The sequence below is a fragment of the Ursus americanus genome, chromosome 1 (assembly GCF_024610735.1).
Source record: "Ursus americanus isolate L20-20 chromosome 1, mUrsAme1.1.p, whole genome shotgun sequence".
Classification (NCBI taxonomy): domain Eukaryota; kingdom Metazoa; phylum Chordata; class Mammalia; order Carnivora; family Ursidae; genus Ursus; species Ursus americanus.
The window spans coordinates 75,134,297-75,157,293 of NC_142127.1; the positions used below are offsets into that span (position 1 = coordinate 75,134,297).

The following is a 22,997-nucleotide window of genomic DNA, read 5'->3' on the forward strand; positions in this document are numbered from 1 at the left end:
ACGAGCAAATTAAACATCAACCAGTAGTCATACTAGTTATCAGATGCTCATTAGAAGTTTCAGCAGCATTTTCATGTGCCTTTGAGAAATGAAGTAGGAAACTGAATTAAAGAAGTACTTCAATCTGGTTTGGGAAAAAACAAAACAAAAAAACGTTTCCAAAACACAGGGGAAATAACTAAAATATCACTATGAAGATCATATCATGAAAAAAGTTTCTCATAAAATGTTAGGTTAATACCCAGTAGTACAATTGCTGGGTTGTAGGGTAGCTCTATTTTCAACTTTTTGAGGAACCTCCATACTGTTCTCCAGAGTGGCTGCACCAGCCTCCATTCCCAACAGTGTAGGAGGGCTCCCTTTCTCCACATCCTCACCAATATCTGTCATTTCCTGCCGTGTTAATTTTAGCCATTCTGACTGTTGTGAGGTGGTATCGCATTGTGGTTTTGATTTGTATTTCCCTGATGCTGAGTGATGTTGGGCATTTTTCCATGTGTCTGTTGGCCATTTGGATGTCTTCTTTGCAGAAATGTCTGTTCATGTCTTCTGCCCATTTCTGGATTGGATTCTCTCTTCTTTGGGTATTGAGTTTGATACATTCTTTATAGATTTTGGATACTAGTCCTTTATCTGATATGTCATTTGCAAATATCTTCTCCCATTCTGTCAGTGTTTACCCCAAAGATACAAATGTAGTGATCCAAAGGGGCACCTGCACCCCAATGTTTATAGCAGCAATGTCCACAATAGCCAAACTATGGAAAGAGCCCAGATATTCATCAGCAGATGAATAGATAAAAAGGACGTGATATATATATACAATGGAATATTATGCAGCAATCAAAAAATGAAATCTTGCCATTTGCAATGAGCTGGATGGAACTAAAGGGTATTATGCTAAGCTAAATAAGTCAATCAGAGAAAGACAACGATCATATGCTCTCACTGATATGTGGAATTTGAGAAACAAGGCAGAGGATCACAGGGGAAGAGAGGACAAAATGAAACAAGATGAAACCAGAGAGGGAGATAAACCATAATAGACTCTTAATCTCAGGAAATAAACTGAGGGTTGCTGGAGGGGAGGGGAGGGGATGGGGAGATGGGGTGGCTGGGTGATGGACACTGGGGAGGGTATGTGTTGTGGGGAGCGCTGTGTATTGTGTAAGATTGATGAATCACAGACCTGTATCCCTGAAACAAATAATACCTTACATGTTAATAATTTTTAAAAACTTAAAAAAATTTAAAAATTAAAAAATTTAAAGATTTAAAAAAATGTTAGTTTAAAAAAATATGGGAAGTGGTATTGCAGCTGTTAGTGTAAGCCTGTAAGATATGTATCCATAAGGTGATATGAAAATATTGCCAGTGTGTAGGAATCATAAGAGGGTTTTCTTCTTTCGAAACTCTCTCTATAGTTGTCTTCACAAGTTTTCAAGAGAAAAAGAAAAGAAAAACTAATGCGGGGCTGAGAGAAGTGAGTAATACAGTGACTGAGGACTTGCCATGGGCTGATCTGTGACACCGACACTGTTGTCTACGTTTGTCCCCTTGCAGCCTACTGCCAGGCGCCTCTCCCTCCTCCTGGTGCCCCGTCCCCTTCCCTCCCTCCTTTCCAGGGGCTGGCACAAGGGCCATTTCTGAAGGGCCTCACACAGACGGTTCCAGTTGAGCTCTGCCAAGCTGCAGCCCCCACGTATTAAGGCAGGAAGTAGTTTACAAGCGTTTGCCACCACGGACATCTTTACTAGCCATTCCCCCCGCTGCCATTTGAACAATACTGTCTAGCAAGCAAGCTGCATTGATTAAGGAATCATTCAGTCTCGTGTTTACTCATCAAAGGCACACATAGCTGTTCAGCGGAGCTTCTGAAGAGTGAAATTTAACCCCCTGCCTGGAGTGCAAGCGAAGGTTGTGTGCAGCCGTATATGAGCTGTAGAGACCCTGGGGGACTCCACCCTGGGGAGCCATCACTGACGGTGTCACCAACACTGGGACATTTGCATTTGCAGAAACTGAAAACTCTTCTAAATCCAAAGGAATAACTGTGCAGAGTAGGATTTCAGATGGCTGCCAGGGGGTTATTTGGGCAGGGGAGACATTTAGAGATTTAGAGATCCCCTCTTGGGCAGGAAGCCAGCCCTGGGAGGGAAGGAGCAGGCTTCCCCCTGAGGCACACACTGGGTTTGAGGTATTAGCACACTCACATATGGTGGATTGGAGACCGGTGTGAGGCTGGTATGGCTGAGACCACCAGAACTCCCGTTGCTTCCTATGCACAAGGAAATACACCGTGAGAAAAAAAACAAAAACAAAAAAAACCCACCCAGGTTAACCCGGGCGAAAGAGATCCAGTGTTTCCTAGAATTCTGCTGCCTCCATCCACATGAAAAGGGAGATTTCTTCTCCAAACACATCATCAAATAGTCTCCAAATACACAGGCTTTCTTAGCACTTTTTTCCTGCCTCACAAGATCCTTTCAGAGCAACTCTGACCTCTACTGAAACTCTGGCCGGTGACCAAGGGTTCACAGGCCCCAGAGCTTCAGTAACTGACCCAGGGGCCCTGCCTCTCCGCGGCTTAGCCGCTTTGCCTGGCCTCTGAGCCTTCACAGCGTGTTCCGCACCCCCCCCCCCCAGACTGCCGAAGCTCTACAGTTCCCTTAGGGCCACGTGGGTTCGCTCTTTCTGCCTCCTTTACGTGCACTAATCCAATCAACCTGTCATTTCTGTGGGCGCCTTGCAAGACCCCCACTCGAGACTCCTCACTGCTTTGTGCCTAATCTCATGAGGCCTTTATCCCTGTTTGTGTCAGCCCCTAGAGCTCAGGTCATCCGTTATCCTCTGCACTTTAATTCCTGTAAGGCTCCGTCCACCACCCGCCCTCCCCAAAGCCCTTTCCCACACCCCGTGGATCTTGAAGTCAATCATCAGCCGGCTCCCAGACTTCAGCCTCTACTGTGAGTGAGTGAGTCCTTCGCCTCGCTCTAACCCAAGCCCAGGTCTCCTGAGGGTACTGCTCCCTCCCCTGCACCTTTTAAGAGTGGCTTGTTTCCTCTCCCAGCTCTGGGGGAAGGGAAGGAGCAGATGAGCAGGTCTGCTGATGTCTTTCACGTCAGTACTCTCCTGGTGGCTGATTTCCAGCTGCCACCTGGCCTCACTGACCGTGGACATGAGGACGGGTGCACACGGGCTCTGGTAGCTGGCTCCCGCACACCCCGCAGCGTGCTTGGCCTTGGCTCCACAGGTCTGGAGGTGGGGTCTTGGCCATCTCCAGATTACGCCTGCTCGCCCTCACACTCTCAACATGATTCCGACAGGATTTTCCATGATTCCATTAGGCATAGAGATGCCCCCCCTCCCCCCGAACACGCGGCCTCTGGGTTCCTTGATCTCCTGCCATCCAGTTCTTACTCGGTGTTCACTCTACCTCAGCCACTGCCTCACAGTGTCATACCCCAGACCTTCCTGTGTCAGTAACTCAATCTCAACCTCCAGCACCCCCTTCTTCTCCCAACACCTCATGCCTTCCCAGCCCCAATCATCTGCTGACCTCCTATAATCCATTGATCTTACTTCCTTTCCACTGACCCTTACTCCCTCATTTCTCTCCTTACTAGCTTAAGCATCAGGGCCCATCATTATAATCACTCCCATGGCCTTTTCTAGATTTACTGTTAAATCCAATTCTGCCTCATCCAGACCTGCCCACCAGGAAGCTGACTGGAATCACTGCAAATGAATGACATTTAACCTTAAGCAGGCCCTTCACTTATGCATACTGTATTTACCTAAGGCATCTGCTCGCAGGTTCTCATAGAAACGTCTCGAACTTTCTCTTCTCTCCTTCCCAGCACTTCCCTACCCACCCTTACTCTCCGCTGATGACATTACTTCTTATTTCACTGAGAAAATTAGAGTGGTTGATAGAGAACTTCCACAGGCTCCCACCATACGCCTCACCTTCAACCGTGTCCACACACTCTGGATTCTCTGCTGTTACTGTTACTGTTAGTGATCCTGTGTAAGGTCAACCCCTCTACTTGTATATTGTTGACCTTTAAACAGACCCACTTATACACAGACTTTTCAAAAAATAAAAACAGTACAGTATGGCAAATGTATTTTCCTTATGATTTTCTTATTAATATTTTCTTTTTCTCTAGCTTACTTCATTGTAAGAATACGGTATATAATACATATAACATACCAAATATGTGTGAATCCACTGTTTCTGTTATTGGTCAACAGTAGGCTATCAGTAGTTAAGTTTTGGGGGGGGTCAGAAGTCATGTAGATTTTTGACTGCATGGGGGTCAGCACCTCTAACCCCTGCCTTGTTCAACGGTCAACTGTACTAGATCACCTCTCCTGTCTGCTCAAGGACATTGACAATAGCAATTCTTTCTCTTTTTTCTCTATTGTAAAAGTGGACTGTTCCCACCAGCATTATGTACCTCACCTAAAAAAGTTCTCTCATACCATTCCACTTTCCCTTTCAGCTAGTTCTCCATTGTTCTGCTCTGCTTTGTACTAAAATATCTCATGCCATCAATTTCTTCAAATCCCACTCTGCTAGGACTTTGGTCCCATCCCGCCACTGAAATCGCTTTTATTAAGATCACCTCTGATTGCCATACTGCCAGATCCAACGGTTACTTCTCAGTCCACTCTACGGCAGCTGACATGGTTGATTTCCATCCTGCCTCTTTGGTCACTCCTTCTTAATCTCTATTGTTAATTCCTTTCCTTCTTCTTGATTTCTTATCATTGGCTAAGCCTTGGACCTTTTTCTATCTTCTATCTTTACTCATTCCCTTGGACCTCAAAAACACAAAAGTGAGGGTCATGGGTTCATATTCAATAGCTGAGGTTTCAACACAGCCTTGAATGATTAATAGAGGGAGTTAGAACTATCTTCTTAAGTTTGAGTTTCACAAGTGCTTTTCTCTCGTTTCTAGCTGGTATGATTCTTCTGATCCCCTTGGTATTTAAGATGCTTAGGGTATTTGGATAAGTTGACTTTTGGATTTATAGACCAGTGTATGTGTTTACCCAACTGCTTGTCTCCCTTTACCCCGTCTTAACTGCAATAACAGAAGGCTGGGGAAATATTTTATTTCCTGATGGCTCGGTCCTTAGTCCAGGAGTGAGAGTTTTCTTACCTCTTCAGAAGGTGGTTAGAAGGAATTAGGCCAGCACAGGTACCAAGGTCTGAGATTTTCCGGGCCTGCCACCAGAGGGTATCATTCTGGTCCACAATCTGAAGGATGTCCCCCTTCTGGAAAGGCAACCCTGCGTCCATGCAGGGGATGGTGGGATCCTCCTGGGGCCAGTATTCCATCATGGCACGAACGTACACCTGACACCAGGTGCAAAATGGCCCCATCAGAAGAACCTTGCCCATGGGTTGTCAAGACGTAAAACCACCCCTCCACCTACTATTGCTGTCTTATCTCCCCATACTCTCCAAAAGGGAGAACTTCCCTCTTTAACTGAGTCTAAGATCCATGAAAAAAGTAACTTTGGCAACAGAATCTCTTAGTGCTGAGAAGTTTTTGCTCAAGTGTTTCCCATTCTTGATGTTACTTTTTAACTTCTTGTATCCCATCTCCTTTTTTCGGATTCATTTATTCTTTTACCTCTCAGGTCATCAGTATTGAAAAATGTACAACACAGTATTGAAAGATGTGCAACACATTATAGAGAAGGGCAGTATGATACAAAATATTAAGTCACTGTTATTGTCATTTGAGAATTTACTATGTGTGATTATGAAGACTCTGTACATTCTTACCATCTTCTGGCTATTAACAGGAGGGGCAGAAACTGGAACCACCTTGAACATTATTGTGCCGCGAGACATGGCCTAGAAAATGTCAAAGGGGAGGGGATAACAAGTTACAGGTTTCGCTGGATTATTGGGGTTTAGCAGAAGGAGTTACAACACAGTGTTTCCAGCTTTAAGAGTGACATCCCCCATGGGGATTTTTACAAAGGTTCGACAGCTAAATATCATCGCAGAAGTGGAAATTAGGAAGAAATGTAGCTTCTGCCCGGCTGTGGGGCTCTGGAGTCCCTAGCCTGCTGAGCCCCACCCTGAGGACCAGCCTCCCCCGGAACACTCCATCTTGCAAACTTATTCAGCAAGATTTTCTTCCCACAGATGCTGGGGAAGGAGATGAGGTCTTGATCTGACTTCCCTTCCTCAAACCTCAGTCGGTAATTACTTCCTGAGCACCTGTTCCTTCACCAGGCAGCCCAGTGTGATGGGGAGAGGAGGGCTCCCAAGCCTTCTGAGGAGACTGACAAGCTCCAAGCTAACGGTGGGAATGGGGGCCCTCAAACATTTTGAAGAGACAGAGAACCTCTCAGCCTGATGGAGAAGGTAAGATCCTCCTGTCACATGCACTGAGAATACAGAGGTGGACAAAACCTCGTCCTCACTCAGAAATTTCACAACCCCACCATCCTGGCTCTGCAGCCACCACCAAAACAGCTCAGGTGGAGCCGTGTGCGTCTGTGAGTGGCAGACTTCAAGCCCCATTTGCAGTGTCTTCATGCCATGCAGCGTTGTGCAGCAGTGGTCATTTGCAAAATATTTTGGTGCTTGCTAAACTCCTTATAATACCACCTCTCATCTCTATCCCTGAGGCACATCTATGAACATTTAGAGTTCCCCCCAAAACCCAGTTTGAGAACCACTAGTCTATATGCTAAATAGTCATCGACCTCTGGCCCCACACTTGGGGTGTGCATGGGGGAGATGGTAGGGACATACCCCTATGACTGATTCTGGCGAAGGTTTGAAAAGTGGGACTGGGGACCTAGAAGAAACCATCATCTGGTCATAAATCCCGTTTCAACCACCAAGGGCAGTGGTTGAAATCCCCCTCCCCAGAGGCTAGCATCCCAAGACATCTCTCCTACCCCGAAGCTACCTCAGGGAAGATGTTAAATAGATTTCAGCTGTAGAAAAATGTTAGGGAGCAAGAATAGTTTGCTCAGGTTCAGACTCCCCTCCGAAGTCTCACTCTGCCCACTCAGGCTCAGTTTCCAAAGGAACAACCCAGACAACAAGGGACCTGGGCTGGGGAAACTGGCAGCCTTCCTGAGGCCGAAAGAGCAGGTTGGCAAGAGAAGTCTCCAGCAGAAACCAGATTAGGGTGGAAGGTTGGGGGTTGAGCTGCACAGAAGCAGAAAAGCTCTGGGGGTCTGGAGAAAGGAAGCTGCCACGAGGGACCAAATCCCCCTCACGTTACAGTGCCCACACCACGGGCCAGACAGGCTCAGGGCAGCCGCGGCATCGCACTGGGTCGTCGAGAAGGCAAACAGAAGACTGTTACCAGAATATGGATCACTTGTTCAGGGTCCAGTCCCTCAACTGAAACTCCATTCACTTCCACCAGTTTGTCTCCAGCATATAACAACCCTAGGCAAGCGGGAACACAAAACAAAGAAGGAGACAAGGAAATTGGCAAAAAAAAAAAAAAAAAAAAAAATAGAGGTAGCTACACCAAAGATTTTTAGCAAACTCACTAATCCAAGCATGCGCTGACATTTAAAAATTTACTCTGAAATTATCATAATCTTAATCATATAGACTGGTTATTCTAGTGCCTACCTCCACCAAAGCACAGAGAACTGCGTTTTTATACCTCTTCATTGAGTGTCGAGTGATGGTGATATTTTTATTTTTGCTAATCTGATGTTGCAAAAAAAAGATAGCACCAAAAGTAAAGATGGCATCATGAGTAAACGATCAATGACAAGGAAAGGGTGTGGGGCACTCTTCCAAGAGGAAACCTGGAGGAACGTGGGAGTTACAATCAAGCCTTCAGAAACAGGAAGTAAGCAGGACAGTTATCAGAGGGAGGAGGTGAGAAGCAGGATGACGTCTTGGAACAGAAACCAAGGGCGATGAAAACCTCAAGACAGTTATGGTCGACGTCAGATGTGCTAGAGAAGCAAAAACTGAGGCCAAAGGAAGGGCTGAAGGACTTAGTAACTAGGAAATCCTTGGGGTCACTGCTTTTCAAATGTTGGGGTATGAAGACTGTGCCAGGTCTGCAGGACCGTGGGCAGTGAGGAAGCAGGACAGCAGGGAAGGGCTGAAGGACTTAGTAACTAGGAAATCCTTGGGGTCACTGCTTTTCAAATGTTGGGGTATGAAGACTGTGCCAGGTCTGCAGGACCGTGGGCAGTGAGGAAGCAGGACAGCAGGCACAGTGAAAGGAAGGAAATTCAGTTGGCTGATAGAAAGCACAAGCAACGGGCATTTCAAGGTGGGGCAGAGCTATGCCTGTTGAAAGCAGAAGGACCAGGGGAAGAGTGGGAGTTGGGAATATAGGGCAGGTAAACCTGGACTTGCATGCTGACTCGAATTGTGCAACCTCGAGCATGTTAGTTACTTAATCTCTTCGAGCCTCAGTTTCCTTTTCTACAGAATGGCATATTTGTTAGGTTACCACGAGAATGTAAACTGAGTGGACATTAATATGGGGCCTCAGTGAAGGAGGGAAAGAGGATTTTCCGGAATATTTATTTCCTCCTTCTTAGTAATCAAGCAATGCCATGCATTGAAGCCCGACTGTGGTTAGGAAAGAGGGGTCTCCCTGGAAAGACTAAACATCTAAGGTTTCCTATTTCTCTGGTCATGCGTGTACCCTGCTGCTCCAGCTTACCACTCCTCTCAGCCAGCCCTCCGTGGATGACTCTGGCCACCAGGATGTCCCCTGTCATCTCGTGGCGCTTGATGGTAGCTCCCTGGGGATAGAGTGCAATGGAATCCCTCTTTTACCTAACATAATCATTTTTCTGGTGGCTTCCCTCAAAATAGCTCTGGTCTGGTCAGAAGAGGGTCTTTATACCAGCCAGGGCCATTCATTCAAACTTGGCCTACCAAAGCCTCTATCCAACCACATAGATACAAAAAAAATACTTAGATCCTTCCAAAGATAAAGAAAGCTCTCACCATTACAACCTAATCAAAGAGACTATTCTTAGAAAATCAAATTAATGCCTCACTTAGCTTCCAATTAATAAAGAGGAAAAAACTTAGATAAATACATTGGAGTTTAGGGAAATTTATGTACATCAGAGAGTCAAATAATAAAATAAAATATGCGGCACCTGAGTGGCTCAGTCAGTTAAGCGTCCAACTCTGGATTTCAGCTCAGGTCATGATCTCATGGTCACGAGATCGAGCCCCATATTGGGCTCTGCATGGGGCTCCACCACTGAGCATAGAGCCTGCTTGGGATTCTCTCTCCCTCTCCCACCGTCCCTCCCCCAGCTCATGCTCAAACTCTTTCTCTCTCTCTCTTTCTCTCTCAAAAAATAAAATAAAATAAATAAAATAAAATAAAATAAATGTCTTATTTTTCACAGATTTTTCAACAAAGGAAAACACAAAGCAGAAGTCTTTCCTCGTGAAGACATTATAACATATAATGTGAAACCACGGGCAAAAATCGTTAGAATGTCGTGCTCTAGCCATTATCATGGATACCCTCACATCATCTGAATGCTTCAAACTATACCTGTGACTACAGACAAGAATATTTAACATTATATTAAATAACTACTGGAGATAATGTAGTTCACAACTAACCCTTAGTTCATAATTAACTCTTGGTTCACAATTAGCCCTGATATCATTTTAACTGAGAAGATAAAGTGATTTCCTTACCAGGGGCTGTTGGTTTTTCACCAAACAAACAATCCGCATTGCTTCCTCACTCTCAGGGATATTGTCTGGCAGTGGGGGGAGAAGGGGTTCAAAATCTTTCTGAGCCACAGTGTCATGGGCACTAAGCAAGGCCTAGGAACAGAGAAGGCAAGGTGAACAAAGGTCACACACAGGACACACACATCTAGAAGAGGGTGAGCCAACACTCTGTAAGACACCCCACGACCATCACCACAACCAACACACACATGCCGGGCATGGCATTTTATGTGGATTAACTCATTCTTCATGATACCTCCATGAGCAGGTATACGTATTGTCCCCGTTTCATAAAGAAATGAGGCACAGGGAAGTTAAGTGATACATAACATATTCCTGCATTTCTGCTAAAATGTATTCTGTCACTTTCTCATTTCCTGCAAACACATGTAATCCACGATGCTCCCATAAGCTTGAACTACAGAATAACTTTTGTAATGTTTTCCCTGATTAAGGCAGAATAGGAGACTGTAATCAAAACATCATCAGGTGGGGAAGTAGTCATTCCATAGCCCAACCTGAGATTGGTGGACAGAACTTCTCTGGAACTCAGAGAAAATTCTCTAGGGTTATGTTGTGAACTGAAAATTTGACTCCTAAATTCCATCGCTCCAAGGCAGATATTCTCGTAAGGTTCTCATTTGTTGATAAACTGAACTCGAACTCTATAAGTACTATGAGAGAGGCTTCTGTTCTGCAATCAAATGTTCTTCAACCAGATGTCCTTCATATACTTCCTCATTGAATTAATCATCCTTATACCATATTTTCAGAACCTCTTCACACACCTCATCCAAAACTTAAAATATTTCCAAGTTGGAAAGGAAGTATACTACCCTGACTGTCCCCCAGAATTTTAGAGGGACAATGGCTTTTCAGGGTGGAAACAAGACATCATGGAAAGTTCTGGATGTCTCCTCATAAACATGGCAGGCTTGGCTCTACAGCTACCAACACAGAGCCAGTCGCATCTCAGGCTCACATCTTTAAAAACAATCTGTTGGTCGCCCATGTACAGTAATAGAATGTCTATTTAGAAAGGACACTTCCTGTCACACTTACTTCTTCTTCCCAACTTTGCCCACGTGCCAGATGGGCATATCTTGTCTATTTTAGAAAGCACTTGCCTTAAAGTGTGGATCCTGGAGGATTTGTTTCAGCTCTTGGATCTCAGGGGATTTAGGAGTTTCACGTAATATCCCCACTACCTGGTTGGTGAAAAAGCATACATTGTAAAATTTTTAAAAATCTTCATCACCTAGTTAACATCATCCAGGCTGGATAACAGATACACTAACTTGGGTGATACTGACCTAAGAAGAACTGTCACTGAAACCTTCTTTTTTATCTTTAAAGTCAGGGCCTAGGATCTTTCCTTATCCATTCAACTTTACTATAGCAGGTAGAATCCAAGATTCGGGGTAGGTCTAAATCCCAGTGCCTCCATCCTGGCATACCACAGGCTTGGAGGAGGAACTAACATAATTTCGTAATATATGTACCAAGGCAATTTCCCTCTAGTGGTGCTAAAACAACTGTTTGTTAATGTGAATCTTTATGGGCAGGCCAAGGTGTCTGAGTTCTCCAGGTACAGGCTCAAATGCCTGGAGAACTCAAGTAGCTTAATTCCATGGGATGCTCCATTCATCATATGGAAAATGGGAATAGTAATTTGTATTTTAGGACTTATTATTTGATTACCAGTTTTAATATTTGTTGCAATAAAAAAGTGTTAAACATTCTATTCTGATCTCTTTTCTGTTTGGGTGTAGACCTGCTTTCTGAGAGGACATAGACCTTTCAAGAGTTTACTGAGCCCCATGAAACCTCAGCAGTTGAGCCTCATTACATACAGTTAAATGAAAACAAGTAGTTTACTAAGCTTTACCCCATTCCCTAGGCTTACAACTGAATAAAATATGTATTTTCCTGGGGACAAATGAGAACAATTTGAATTATTGATTACTGGAACTGAAGGTACAGTTTTTTCTTCTTTTTTCCCTATTTCTTTTAATATGGTTTGGACAATAAATAATAATAAAATGGATTATACTTATTCATCCACCCAACAAATATCTATTGAGCATCTAAGTGCTACGCACTGCTTTCAGTGATACAAATACTGTGGCAGACAAAAATCCCCATTCTCAAAAACAAATATCCCCATTTTTACTTGATGAGGAGAATTAAGGAGATAAATAAAACAGGAAAGTGGACAAGGAGTGCTCTGAGGGGCTGCAATTTTAGATTGGTGACCAGAGAAGGCCTTAGTGAGAAGGTGACATTTGGGAGGAGACCAGGAGATGAGGAAGCAAATCATGTAGCTATATGGGCAAGAGCATTACTGACATATGGAATAGCAAGTGCAAAGGGCCTGTGGCAGGAGCATGTCTGGTTCACACAATCATAAGGGGTTAATCTGACTGAAGCAGAGTGAACAAGAGCTAGAGGGTGAGTGTTAAGTCAAAGAGGGAATGGGAATTACATTATGTTTGGCTACACACTATGATGTGTACCCTGAAATGGGAAGTCATTGGAAGGGTTTGAGCAGAGAAGTGACATGATTTGATACACCCTTCAAGAAGATCTCTTCAGTTGCTATGCTGAAACATATTATAGCGGCTGAAGGGTGGAAGCAGGAGACCAGGTAGGAGGCCATATTGCAAATATCTGTATACGAGATGACAATGGTTTCTATTAGATGGCAGAGTGGAAGTGATAAGATTCTGGATATATTTTGAGATGGGAGCTGACAGGATCTGTTGTCAGATTGGGTGTAAGGTATGAGAGAAGGAGAAAGTCACAGATAACCCCAAAGACTTTGGTCTGAGTGCTGCAAGAACAAATATGTCATTACTGAGATGGAAAAGGCTGGGAGGGGGGTGGCTTTGGGTGTGGGGAAGATCAGGAGCTCGCGGGACATGCCAAGTTTAAGGGGTCCAGTAAGCATACAACTAAGTATGAGGAAGAGGAGGCAGTTGGATGTGAGAGTCTAGAGTTCAGGCAAAGATCCCAGCTAGAGATATATATTTGGGAAACATTACTATAACAATATTTATGCTCAGATTACTTAGGATAAATGGAGTGTAAGGTTTAGAGAAAAAAAGAGAGAAATTGACACATGCTGAAAGTGTTTTGTTGTTGTTTAAATTTGAAGTGCTGACCAATTTTCTTCCTTCTATTAAAGCTCAATTAGAAACACTTACAAGATGTGTAATCATCAATCCAATTTTGCTGTCAGATCCTTTAATTCATTAAAGCCCCACTATTCTGTGGATTAAAAAACCACTTTACCTCACAGGATAATGTCTGTGCATGAGTTGTGGCAGGAACGAGTTTCTTTTCTTTAAATTCCTGGAGGCAATCATAAACCTGCAGAGGGGCAACAAGGAGAATGACATATTGATAACATGACTATTGATGTCTCTGCACTATTCACAGTAGTCATGACATGGAAACAACCTAAGTGGCCAGGAGTCGACGAGTAGATGAAATCAAGAGTCTTAAAACAAGTGCTGTGAGAGTACCTCTTTGTTCATATTAAAGATGTTGCCGCTTTCTCTTATTTTGAAGAATATATTAACATGCATTAAAAGATTAACCACATTGCACACTTAGCTGAAGGAAACACCCACATCCCCAAAAATAACTTTAAAAGAATCATTCTTAAAAATAGCATTTGAGAACTCGTTCTTTCTGATAACATTTGCTGCAACATGGAAGGCACTGGAGGAGATAATGCTAAGTGAAATAAGTCAAGCAGAGAAAGACAATTATCATATGATTTCTCTCATCTATGGAACATAAGAACTAGGAAGATCAGTAGGGGAAGAAAGGGATAAAGAAAGGGGGGGTAATCAGAAGGGGGAATGAAACACGAGAGACTATGGACTATGAGAAACAAACTGAGGGCCTCAGAGGGGAGGGGGGTGGGGGAATGGGATAGACTGGTGATGGGTAGTAAGGAGGGCACGTATTGCATGGTGCACACAACTAATGAATCATCGAACTTTACATCAGAAACCAGGGTTGTACTGTATGGTGACTAACATAATAAAAAAACATTAAAATAAAAAAATAGCATTTGAACAAAATTATAATCAGATAGTAGATGCTATTGTACAGTGTGTGAAATTTTAGCCAAATTTTTAAAAAAGAAATTTTCAGGATAAGAAAAATGTAAGATACCCAAACAGAATTGTAAATATCTTATTTCCTGATTTTAAGAAACAAAGAAGAATATAGTTTTTTAAAGATTTATTTATTTATTTGAGAGAGGGAGAGAGAGAAAGTGGGAGGGAGGGGCAGAGGGTGAGAATCTCTAAGCAGACTCCCTGCTGAGCAGGGAGCCCAGGGTGGGGCTCGATCCCACAACCCATGAGATCACAACCTGAGCTGAAACCTAGGGTCAGATGCTTAACTGACTGAGCCACCCAGGCACCCCAAAGAGGAACAATTTTTTAAAAGCATTTTTATTTGTCCTGAGTTTTAGCCTCAAGGACAAAGAGTTGTAGACAGATGCTAAGGGTGCTGTCAATGGCCGTTTGTGGTGGCCACTTTGTGATTCCAGGGTCCTCTGGAAGAAAAGGAACTGGGGGAGAAAAGAGGGACTGCTATATACTCTCCCACCAAAATTTATCCTTCGTAATCTAAGAGATTTGTGTGGCTCTTCTCTGAGGATTGCTGTGACATTGTGATTTATAATAAGAATTATACATTTGGTCCTGATTCTGGCTCAGAGCTCTTAAAACCCTTGGAATTTCCTAAGTGAAGAAAGTGACAAAGATACCTTTTTTTATGTTAATGAGGTGACTTCTGGAATGTACCTAATGTTAAGGGCAGGTTGCCAGGAGAACCAACCATGTAATTAGACTGTTGGAATTTTCAGTCCCACCCCCACCCCCAGCCCCACCTCCACCTCTGGGGAGTGGAGGGGCTGAAGATTGACTCAATCCCCAATGACTAATGATTTAATCAACTGTGCCTATGTAATGAAGCCTCCGGAAAAGCCCCAAAGGACTGGGTTTGTTAGAACTTCTGGTTTGGTGACCTTGTGGAGATCTAGGGGAGCGTGAGGGGGTATGGAAGCTCTGTACCCCTTCCCACAGGCCTTGCCCTATTTATTTCTTCCATCTGGCTGTCCCTGAGTTCTATCCTTTATAAACTGGTAATGTAGCAAGTAAAATGTTTCTCTGAGTTCTGTAGGCTGTAGCAAATTAGTCACACCCAAGGAAGAGGTCATGGGAACCTCTGATTTGTAGACAGTTGGACAGAAGCACAGGTAACAGCCTGAGCTTGTGACTGGCGTGGGACATGGGGGAGGGGACGACAGTCCCATGAGACCCAACCCTTACCCTATGGGATCTGATGCTCTCTGCGGATAGATAGTGTCAGAATTGAGACGAATTACAGACATCCGCTAGTATCCTGACAATTGTTGTTGGTGTGGGGACCCCTACACCCATGTTGGAAATTCTCAGAACACAGAAAAGAATTGCCTTCTAAGAACTTTTACCAAGTTGAAATTTCCTGCCACCTGGCCAGCGGCACAGTTGGGTGAGCAGTTTTCAGCTCCCACAGTAAGCGAAGACCTCCAGGTAACGGGTGCTCACCTTCAGCAGAGCCCGCAGCCATGGGGAATGGAGAAGATCGTAGAGGAGACACACTCCATTCACGTCTCGGCTATAGAACAGATTCAGCTCTCGCAGCACAAGCCTCAGGATCTGGGAGAGACCTGGAAAAGGGAGAGGGCAGAGGTGGGGTGGCCGGTGGAGGTGAAGAAAGGCAGGTGTAAGTGTGAAAGATAACTCTGACAGCTGGGACGTGCCACAGGGGCTCCCGAGGAGTGAGATGATGCTGGGTTTAAGGCCAAAATCTCTGGTTCTATCACTGTGCGAACATCAGAAAGTCATCCAACTATCTGAAACCCAGTTTCCTTGTGGCAAAATAATAAGCTAGCTTTCCCATACGGTTGTTGCTAACATTAGATGAAATAATAGATCACGTACAGATGTAAGATTTTATGAGAGCAATATTCTTTCCCTTCCCCCACCTTATCAGCCTTTGGTTTATTCCAAAATTACTTAGTTGTCCTCTGGATTCTCCTTTTCTAATTCAAACATAGTCATTTGTATTCACCTTTTCTGAAAGTTCTTATTGAAAGTGTTATTGAAAAACTCTGATGGCCAGGGCGCCTGGGTGGCTCAGTGGGTTAAGTGTTGGACTCTTGGTTTTGGCTCAGGTCATGATCTCAGGGTCATGGATTTGAGCCTCAAGTCAGGCTCTACCCTCAGCAGGATGTCTGCTTGAGATGCTTTCTCCCTCTTCCTCTGCCCCTCCCCCTGCTTGTGCCCCCTTTTTCAAATAAATACTAAATCTTAAAAAAAAAAAAAGAAAGAAAAAGAAAACAAATCAAACTGCCAAGAGATGTTTAAAGAAACTGAAGAGATTTTAGTGAATGTTGGATTTTTTACATGTTTTCATAGACATTCTACTTGTTGCAGTGATATTTTGAATGTTAACAAGTTGTGAAGTTCTAAGTTTAAATAAAACATGGTGGGAAAAGAGAAAAAAAGGAGGTTCTGAATCCACTGTGCTGATTTCTTTCCTTCCTGCCTGAAAATTGCTTAGACTCATCACCAATAGAGGTAGTAGGATATTCCAAAGTGTCCAACAAGTTCCTTATAAGAATCACAATACATTTATCAGAATCCCTGCCCCTAAATTTCATCTCATGTCTAGAGTGATGTTATAAGGCCTTTCTGGTCTAGAAAGGATTCCGGGCACCACATACCGTTCTCCGGATTGGTTGCTGTAGAGGGTTTCATGTTCTTCTTGTCCAGTGGATCTGCTCCTTTGTCTGACTGTATCCTTCCTGCCCAAGCTTTCGGACGGACTTCAGCCCTGGGAGCAGACCTGTAAACAGCACATAACTCACTCAGTCACGCTGGCCCTGCAGCTCTCACACTGGAATAGGTTTTCAATAGCATTTCTTGAGCAAGACAAGCACTGTGCTAGACCCAGGGACCCATATCAAACAAAACACTTGCCCTGTAGAGCTCGCTCTCTAAATTAACCAGCCCTACGAGAGAGCATTACTGTTTCGTGGAACACTCCTCCCACTCTCTCTCTTTTTTTTTAACAAGTGACAAACAAATATTTGTTTATTTCTCACCTAGATAATTTTACCATTCTTCAGAGCTCAGAAGAGCTTTCCCTGGCCTGACTCCACACAGGTGCCCTGGTCCCTCTCACTGTACCTACAAGTTCTTCGTGGCACCAATCACAATGGCAAGAGGCATGGTTACGTCTGAAGCATACTCTTAGAGGTTATTTTCTATGTGGCTTTAGGAAGGATTAGTTTCAAGAAACAGAAACCCAAAATAATAGTGGCTAAACAGGGTGGAAGTTTGTATCTTGCTTGTGTGAAAGTGTAGAGGCAGAGACAGTTCAGGGCAGGTAGGGCGGCCTTGCTCCATGAAGTGCTCAGAAAATGGGCTCCTTCCAGCTCACTGTTCTGCCTCCCTGGGCTGTGGTGTGGTTCCCATCTTCCTGTTCCAAAATAGTGGCTGCAGCTCCAGCCATCACTTCTACTTTTCAGCCAGCAAAGTGAGAATTTAGAAAATGAGGGCAAAGGGAATATGCTCACTGCTCTTTGTGGCGGTTTCACAGAAGTTGCCCTATATAATGAAAAATCACCTTATGCCCTGGCATAACTTTAAAACACCTCACTGGATTTTTATGTTGCTAAAAAAAAAAAATCCCCCAAACACCCTTATAATTATCAGAGCCTAGAACCCAAATTTTCTTTACCAAAAAACACAAAGTATTTTTGCATAGTTTTCACATACATTGAGTTTTCTGAAATGCTACTACCGTAACTAAGAGATGAATTTACTTTGTTTTGTTTGGACTTTATCAATTGTTCACCATTTCAGAAAATCCTGTCAATAAAGGTAAGGCTGTTTTGCTTGATACACCTTTCAGTTGCTTTTCCCCCTTGCCTTGTCTTAATATCCCACTCTGCTACTGGTGTTTCCTGGGATCACTTTCTGAAAAAATCATCCCATTAGAATCCTAAAAACATAGCATTTAGGACATCACTATAACACACCACTATCAGGCTGTATGTGTGTCTGCATTCAAGGCTGCTGCTGCATCCCTGGTGGACTTTTTTACAGGTGCAGACGTGTTTCATTATATCTTTTGCTGTAGTGGTATTTCATATTTACATGTTGAAATATACAATGCCTTATTGACATTTATTTAACGTCTTTTTATTATTACTAAGGCACGATACAGATGGATTTTCTTTTTTTGAAGTTGTGTATAAGTGTCTTATTCTGGGTTTCCCCAGAATCAGACACAGATCAAGGATTCTAGTGGGATGATTTGTTTGGAAAGTGATCCCAAGAAACACCAGTAGCACAGTGGGATACTAAGACAAGGCCAGAGGAAAAAGCCAGTGAAAGTATATCAAGCAAGTAACCACTCTGGGCTCTATGGAGCTTAGTCCCTTGGGGGAAGAAGGGACAAGTGGGGTATTTATACACCAATGCTGCCAGTCATTGGGTGAGGGCTTTTGCCAGAGAACATTACTTCTAGTCCTTCCAGCCTCCTACATGCATACGCTCAGTGCGTGCATGCCCTGGCAGTTCATTGGCCTGGAGTGCACCCAAATTGTAAGGACCAAGGGTATATGGGTAGGGCACCAACAGCATTTGTTATCCAAGTAGGATAACAAAGGATAAATCAGGATTTTTTTTTTTAAAGGAGTACTGTAAACTAATTGTTAGAGACTGGTATATTGTATCTGATATGGTTGAGAACCACTGTCCAGAATTTAGACAGATCGTGGAGTTGAACCAGGGAGGCTATCCAGTAAAAGACAAATCATTATTATGTTGTCTTTAAATTCCCAGGCAGTGAGAAGGAAAGCTGTTACGGAATTTTAAACAGTCTCCCATACACATTCTTTCCCAGTCACACTGAAGTATTCTAGTTTGCTAGATTCTACCAAAACCTGACATCACAGGCTTTTGCCATGCCCACCACTGCCTGCCTGCCCAGCCCCAACTGAGTGAGGTTAAACCCTGCCACTTTCCTGTGTTCCAGGTTTTGAGCCTCTGTTGAATCATTTAGCACAACATTTGCATGTATGATTCACCTTCTTCCCAAGAGGGGAGTGTGGAGGGTAGGGAATTGAAAAGGGAGGTGGAGTGTCTGCCAGACAAAAGTCAGAGCAAACAGATGGGTCTGACACCAAACCATCACATCTAGGCAGCTGCTGGAAACGCTACCCAAAGCGCGGTTCACAAGTTACATCCTTGGAGAGGAAGCACAGATTAAACAAGCCAACCGCCATCTGTGCATTGTAAGTCAGGTGGACCACATTTCTTCCGTATTAATGCCCAAATGCCAGTGTGCCGAACTAGGCCTATCCACGCAGCAGCTGGGAGCGCCAGACTGTGCATTCCTGCGACGACCTGATTTGTGAGGGAGATTTACAGATAGACTGTGATTTCCATAGTGAGTTTTAATTATTAACATAGCCTCCAGCAAATCGACTGCTGACTCCAGGGTTGCAGATAACGAATTCATATATTCTAAAAAGCTCATGTTGACTAAAAGCTCCTCACCCATGGAGGCATAAACAGAAATTTTCACCTCCACAGCTTAGGTGAATTCTAAACACAGTGGTCACTGTCAGGTTCCTGTGACAAATTTGCTGTAGACTGAACTGTGTTCCCCCAAATCCGGATGTTGGAGCCCTAACCCCACTTTGACAGTATTTGGAGAAGGGACCCTTGGGAGATATTAGGCTGAGATGAGGCCATGGGGGTCAGCCCCCATGATGGCATTAATGCCCTTGTAAGAAGAGACACTGGAGAGCTTGCTCTCTCTGTCTCTCTGCCAGGTAAGGACACGGCGAAGCGGCGGCTCTCATCAAGCTAGGAAGAAGGACCATACCAGAACCCACCCATGCTCGTACCCCAATCTCAGGCTTCCAGCCTCCAGAACTGCGAGAAAAAAAAATCTCTGTTGTTTAAGCCACCACTCGAGTCCCTGGGATTAGCCCAAGGTAAGACAAAGTCATAGAAAGAAACTCAGAAAATGGTTTTCCCTCTCTCCAGATGGCTATCAAAACTCTTGCGATGCTTCAGTTCACAATCCGCTTCACAATTCCCTTACGCATTCACCTGTTCAGTGTCCAGTGTCCACCTGGAAAGTGGACCTCCTGCTTTCATTCACCGTGAAGTCTCAGCACCTGTAGCAGGGTCTGGGCTGTATTTCCAGTTGTTGAGAAGGGGTGGAAAAAGGCGAGGCCAAAATACGGAAGGAAAAGGCTGATACTTCCCCTGGGAGTTCAAGAGGAGCTGGGATGTCAATCCTGAGGTGGGAGCCACTGACTCCAGAGCCCTGTGCCATTCTTCCCTTCCTCAGCCTGGTTATACGGACTTCAACCTCCTTCCCTATCAAACTTTGAAAACCTTCCATTTCTCAGATGTGGAATTGGACATACAAAGGGGTATTTGGTAGAGTTAACAAGTAGTAAAATCAAAAGCCCTGAAAAATGCTAGTGCCTGGTAAAGGACTATAATGCCTCTTCCTTGCCTTTTCGTGACTTCTGGACCAAGTTTGTCAGAACTTATCTATTTTTGCTGTCATGAGAATGAGAATTCGTGATGGAGGCTGCAAAAAAGTAGAAACCCACCTATATGCGGTTCTGGACTAATTATGTAACAGAGGAAGGATCACCGGTTCTTATTAACTGAGAAGCTGCATTAGTGCTATGGACTCATAAGGAATTTGTCCTAAATATTACGTTAAAAATCAGTATTTCCATGAACTTCTTAAAATCTAGTGATTACTATTAAATGCCATTCACCCTACCCGTATTAAACTCATTTTTCAGAACAATGCTTCCTACTAGACAAAGCCTGAAAAAGCACTTGAAAACTTGCTAAGTATGAAAATGGCCCAGCTTTCTCTGGGTCAAAATGCTGTTGACTAGGACCAGAACAAATGCTCAGTTTTACTCAGTCTGCATGACAATTCGTTATTCCATACTTAAACGGTTTCCCAAAGCAAAACCTGCTCTTTCAAAATCACAGAATTCTCCATATGATTTGGGTTAAAATGAAACTAAACCATTCGAATTAAATTACCCAAAATTTTGTTTGTAGCTATTAAAAATTGACAGAAGCACGGACATTTATAGATCTCTTCTGGTAACTGAGGATCATTTGGCAGAGTCTCTTACCTGCAAGGCTGCAAACATGCAATGTTGCTCCTATCCAGAGAAAAGCTTCAGTAGAAAATACTAGTGGGCTATTAGCTGCCAAAGTCACCTCACTGTTCTAGATAAAATCTCTGCACATCCTCTTTGATTTAATCCACAGAAGCCTAACCCAGCCTAACCACTAAGTTACTCATAAGCTTTCTGTGTCACAAATCTTAGGTATTCCTCACACTGAGAAGTCTAATTTATATCATTTTCAATCTTCGCTGTGGCATTTTCTCTCAAAATGCCACCACATAGTTAACACCAAAAAATGTATTTTTGTTGACCATTCCATGATAAACAAACACCCACAACAGACAATAGCATTTTTAATGAAAGGAACAACTGTGGAAATCCAGAGAGTAAACTGACCTTTTAACCTTATTGTCTCACATTATGAGGAGAATAGGAAGACCCTTCAGCCAGTAATAATGAGGTCTGTAAAAAACAGTTCCTTCTTGAAGGTCCCCTACCAAGTACTGTCCTCAACCTAATAGTTACCCATTCTCTCAGATCGGAGTTACTTCTTTATTTGAAAAGTTTATACTGCAGGGGCACCTGGGTGGCTCAGTCGTTAAGCATCTGCCTTCGGCTCAGGGCCTGATCCCAGGGTCCTGGGATAGAGCCCCATGTCGAGCTCCTTCGCTGGGAGCCTGCTTCTTCCTCTCCCATTTCCCCTGCTGTGTTCCCGCTCTCGCTGGCTGTCTCTCTCTCTCTCTCTAATAAACAAAATCTTTAAAAAAGAAAGAAAGAAAGAAAGAAAGAAAGAAAGAAAGAAAGAAAGAAAGAAAAGAAAGAAAGGAAAGAAAGAAAGAAAGAAAGGAAAGAAAGAAAGGAAAGAAAGAAAGAAAGAAAGAAAGAAAGAAAGAAAGAAAGAAAGAAAGAAAGAAAGAAAGAAAGAAAGAAAATTTTATACTGCAGCAGAGGGTGGGTGGGAAGTGCACCGGGAAGTAGATAACCCAGAATAAAACTGAAGGGTTCTGCTCACAGCAGGGCAAAGCAGAATAAAGACCAAATGGCCATTCTTAGAGGTTTATCAGTCCCTTTACTCGAAATTAAACAGATGGCTTTCCTTTTGTTTCCACTGCGGATGAAAATGCAAGCTGGGAATGGGACACATCTGTGACTGTTTTGAGCACACCATATTTTACCATAGACAACTAATGTTACTAAGAGTTTTCATTTTCAACTCATTTCTTACCTTATGATCTTTTTTTTAAAAAAAATTTGAGCGAGCGTGCACGCGTTAGCGCATGTGAGCAGGGGAAGGAGCAGAGGGAGACGGACAGGGAGTCTCAAAAGACTCCCTGCTGAGATGCAGGGCTGGATCTCACAACCCTGAGATCATGACCTGAGCAGAAATCCAGAGTCAGATGCCCAACGAACTGAGCCACCCAAGTGGCCCTACCTTATGATCTTTTAATGCATAACCCAGCTGTGAAGCACCATCTCTGGAAGCAGTAGTAGGAAAGAGCCCTGGGATTAGAGTTAGGGAAGTTCTAGGTTAGAGTCCCAGCTCTAACAGTGAGCAAATCCCAGCCACTCCTTGTCTATACAATCAGTGGGGCTAAGACCTGCCTCAGAGCTCTATGAGCATTCACCATACATGTGAAAGATCTGTAACCTGTTGCATGAGTGCTAGGTATTTCTATTTACAGACAGTGGCCTGGAGATTTAGATTTAGAATTTGAAAATGTATGGCTTTACTATGCTATCTGAAAGGTATAAATACAGTATCATGAGCCTAAAGTAACTGCAAAGTTCCATTCAAAACTCCAATAAAAGGATGAGTTAAAACATGTTTTTCTTAGAACTGAGACAGTCTACCATCATTTGAGAATTTCTCAGTGGGTCTCAAGTCTTTTTATGTCCAGAACTACCCGTCTCTCTCTCTCTTAAGGGGTCAAAGACATTGGGTAAATTTTTAAAAGCCAAATGCAGAATCTGATTATTCTAAAATCAAAACAATCTCTAATG

The 22,997-nt window shown here is 43.5% G+C and overlaps 1 protein-coding gene across 1 annotated transcript in view; it reads right to left on the bottom strand.

Annotated features, from left to right (window-relative positions):
- The window catches only part of MPP4 (MAGUK p55 scaffold protein 4), a 38,382-nt gene extending 21,062 nt beyond the window's left edge, over nt 1-17,320 (bottom strand). The window contains exons 1-11 of the mRNA XM_087856043.1: nt 17,249-17,320; nt 16,530-16,668; nt 15,349-15,470; nt 13,031-13,108; nt 10,864-10,944; nt 9,698-9,829; nt 8,691-8,772; nt 7,353-7,438; nt 5,804-5,875; nt 5,172-5,368; nt 2,214-2,278 (exon numbers count right to left, since the gene is read on the bottom strand). Of these exons, the coding sequence (XP_087712169.1) occupies nt 2,214-2,278; nt 5,172-5,368; nt 5,804-5,875; nt 7,353-7,438; nt 8,691-8,772; nt 9,698-9,829; nt 10,864-10,944; nt 13,031-13,108; nt 15,349-15,470; nt 16,530-16,668; nt 17,249-17,320 (1,126 nt within the window). The remainder of the gene's footprint in view (nt 1-2,213; nt 2,279-5,171; nt 5,369-5,803; nt 5,876-7,352; nt 7,439-8,690; nt 8,773-9,697; nt 9,830-10,863; nt 10,945-13,030; nt 13,109-15,348; nt 15,471-16,529; nt 16,669-17,248) is intronic.
- Between the last annotated feature and the right edge of the window lie 5,677 nt (nt 17,321-22,997).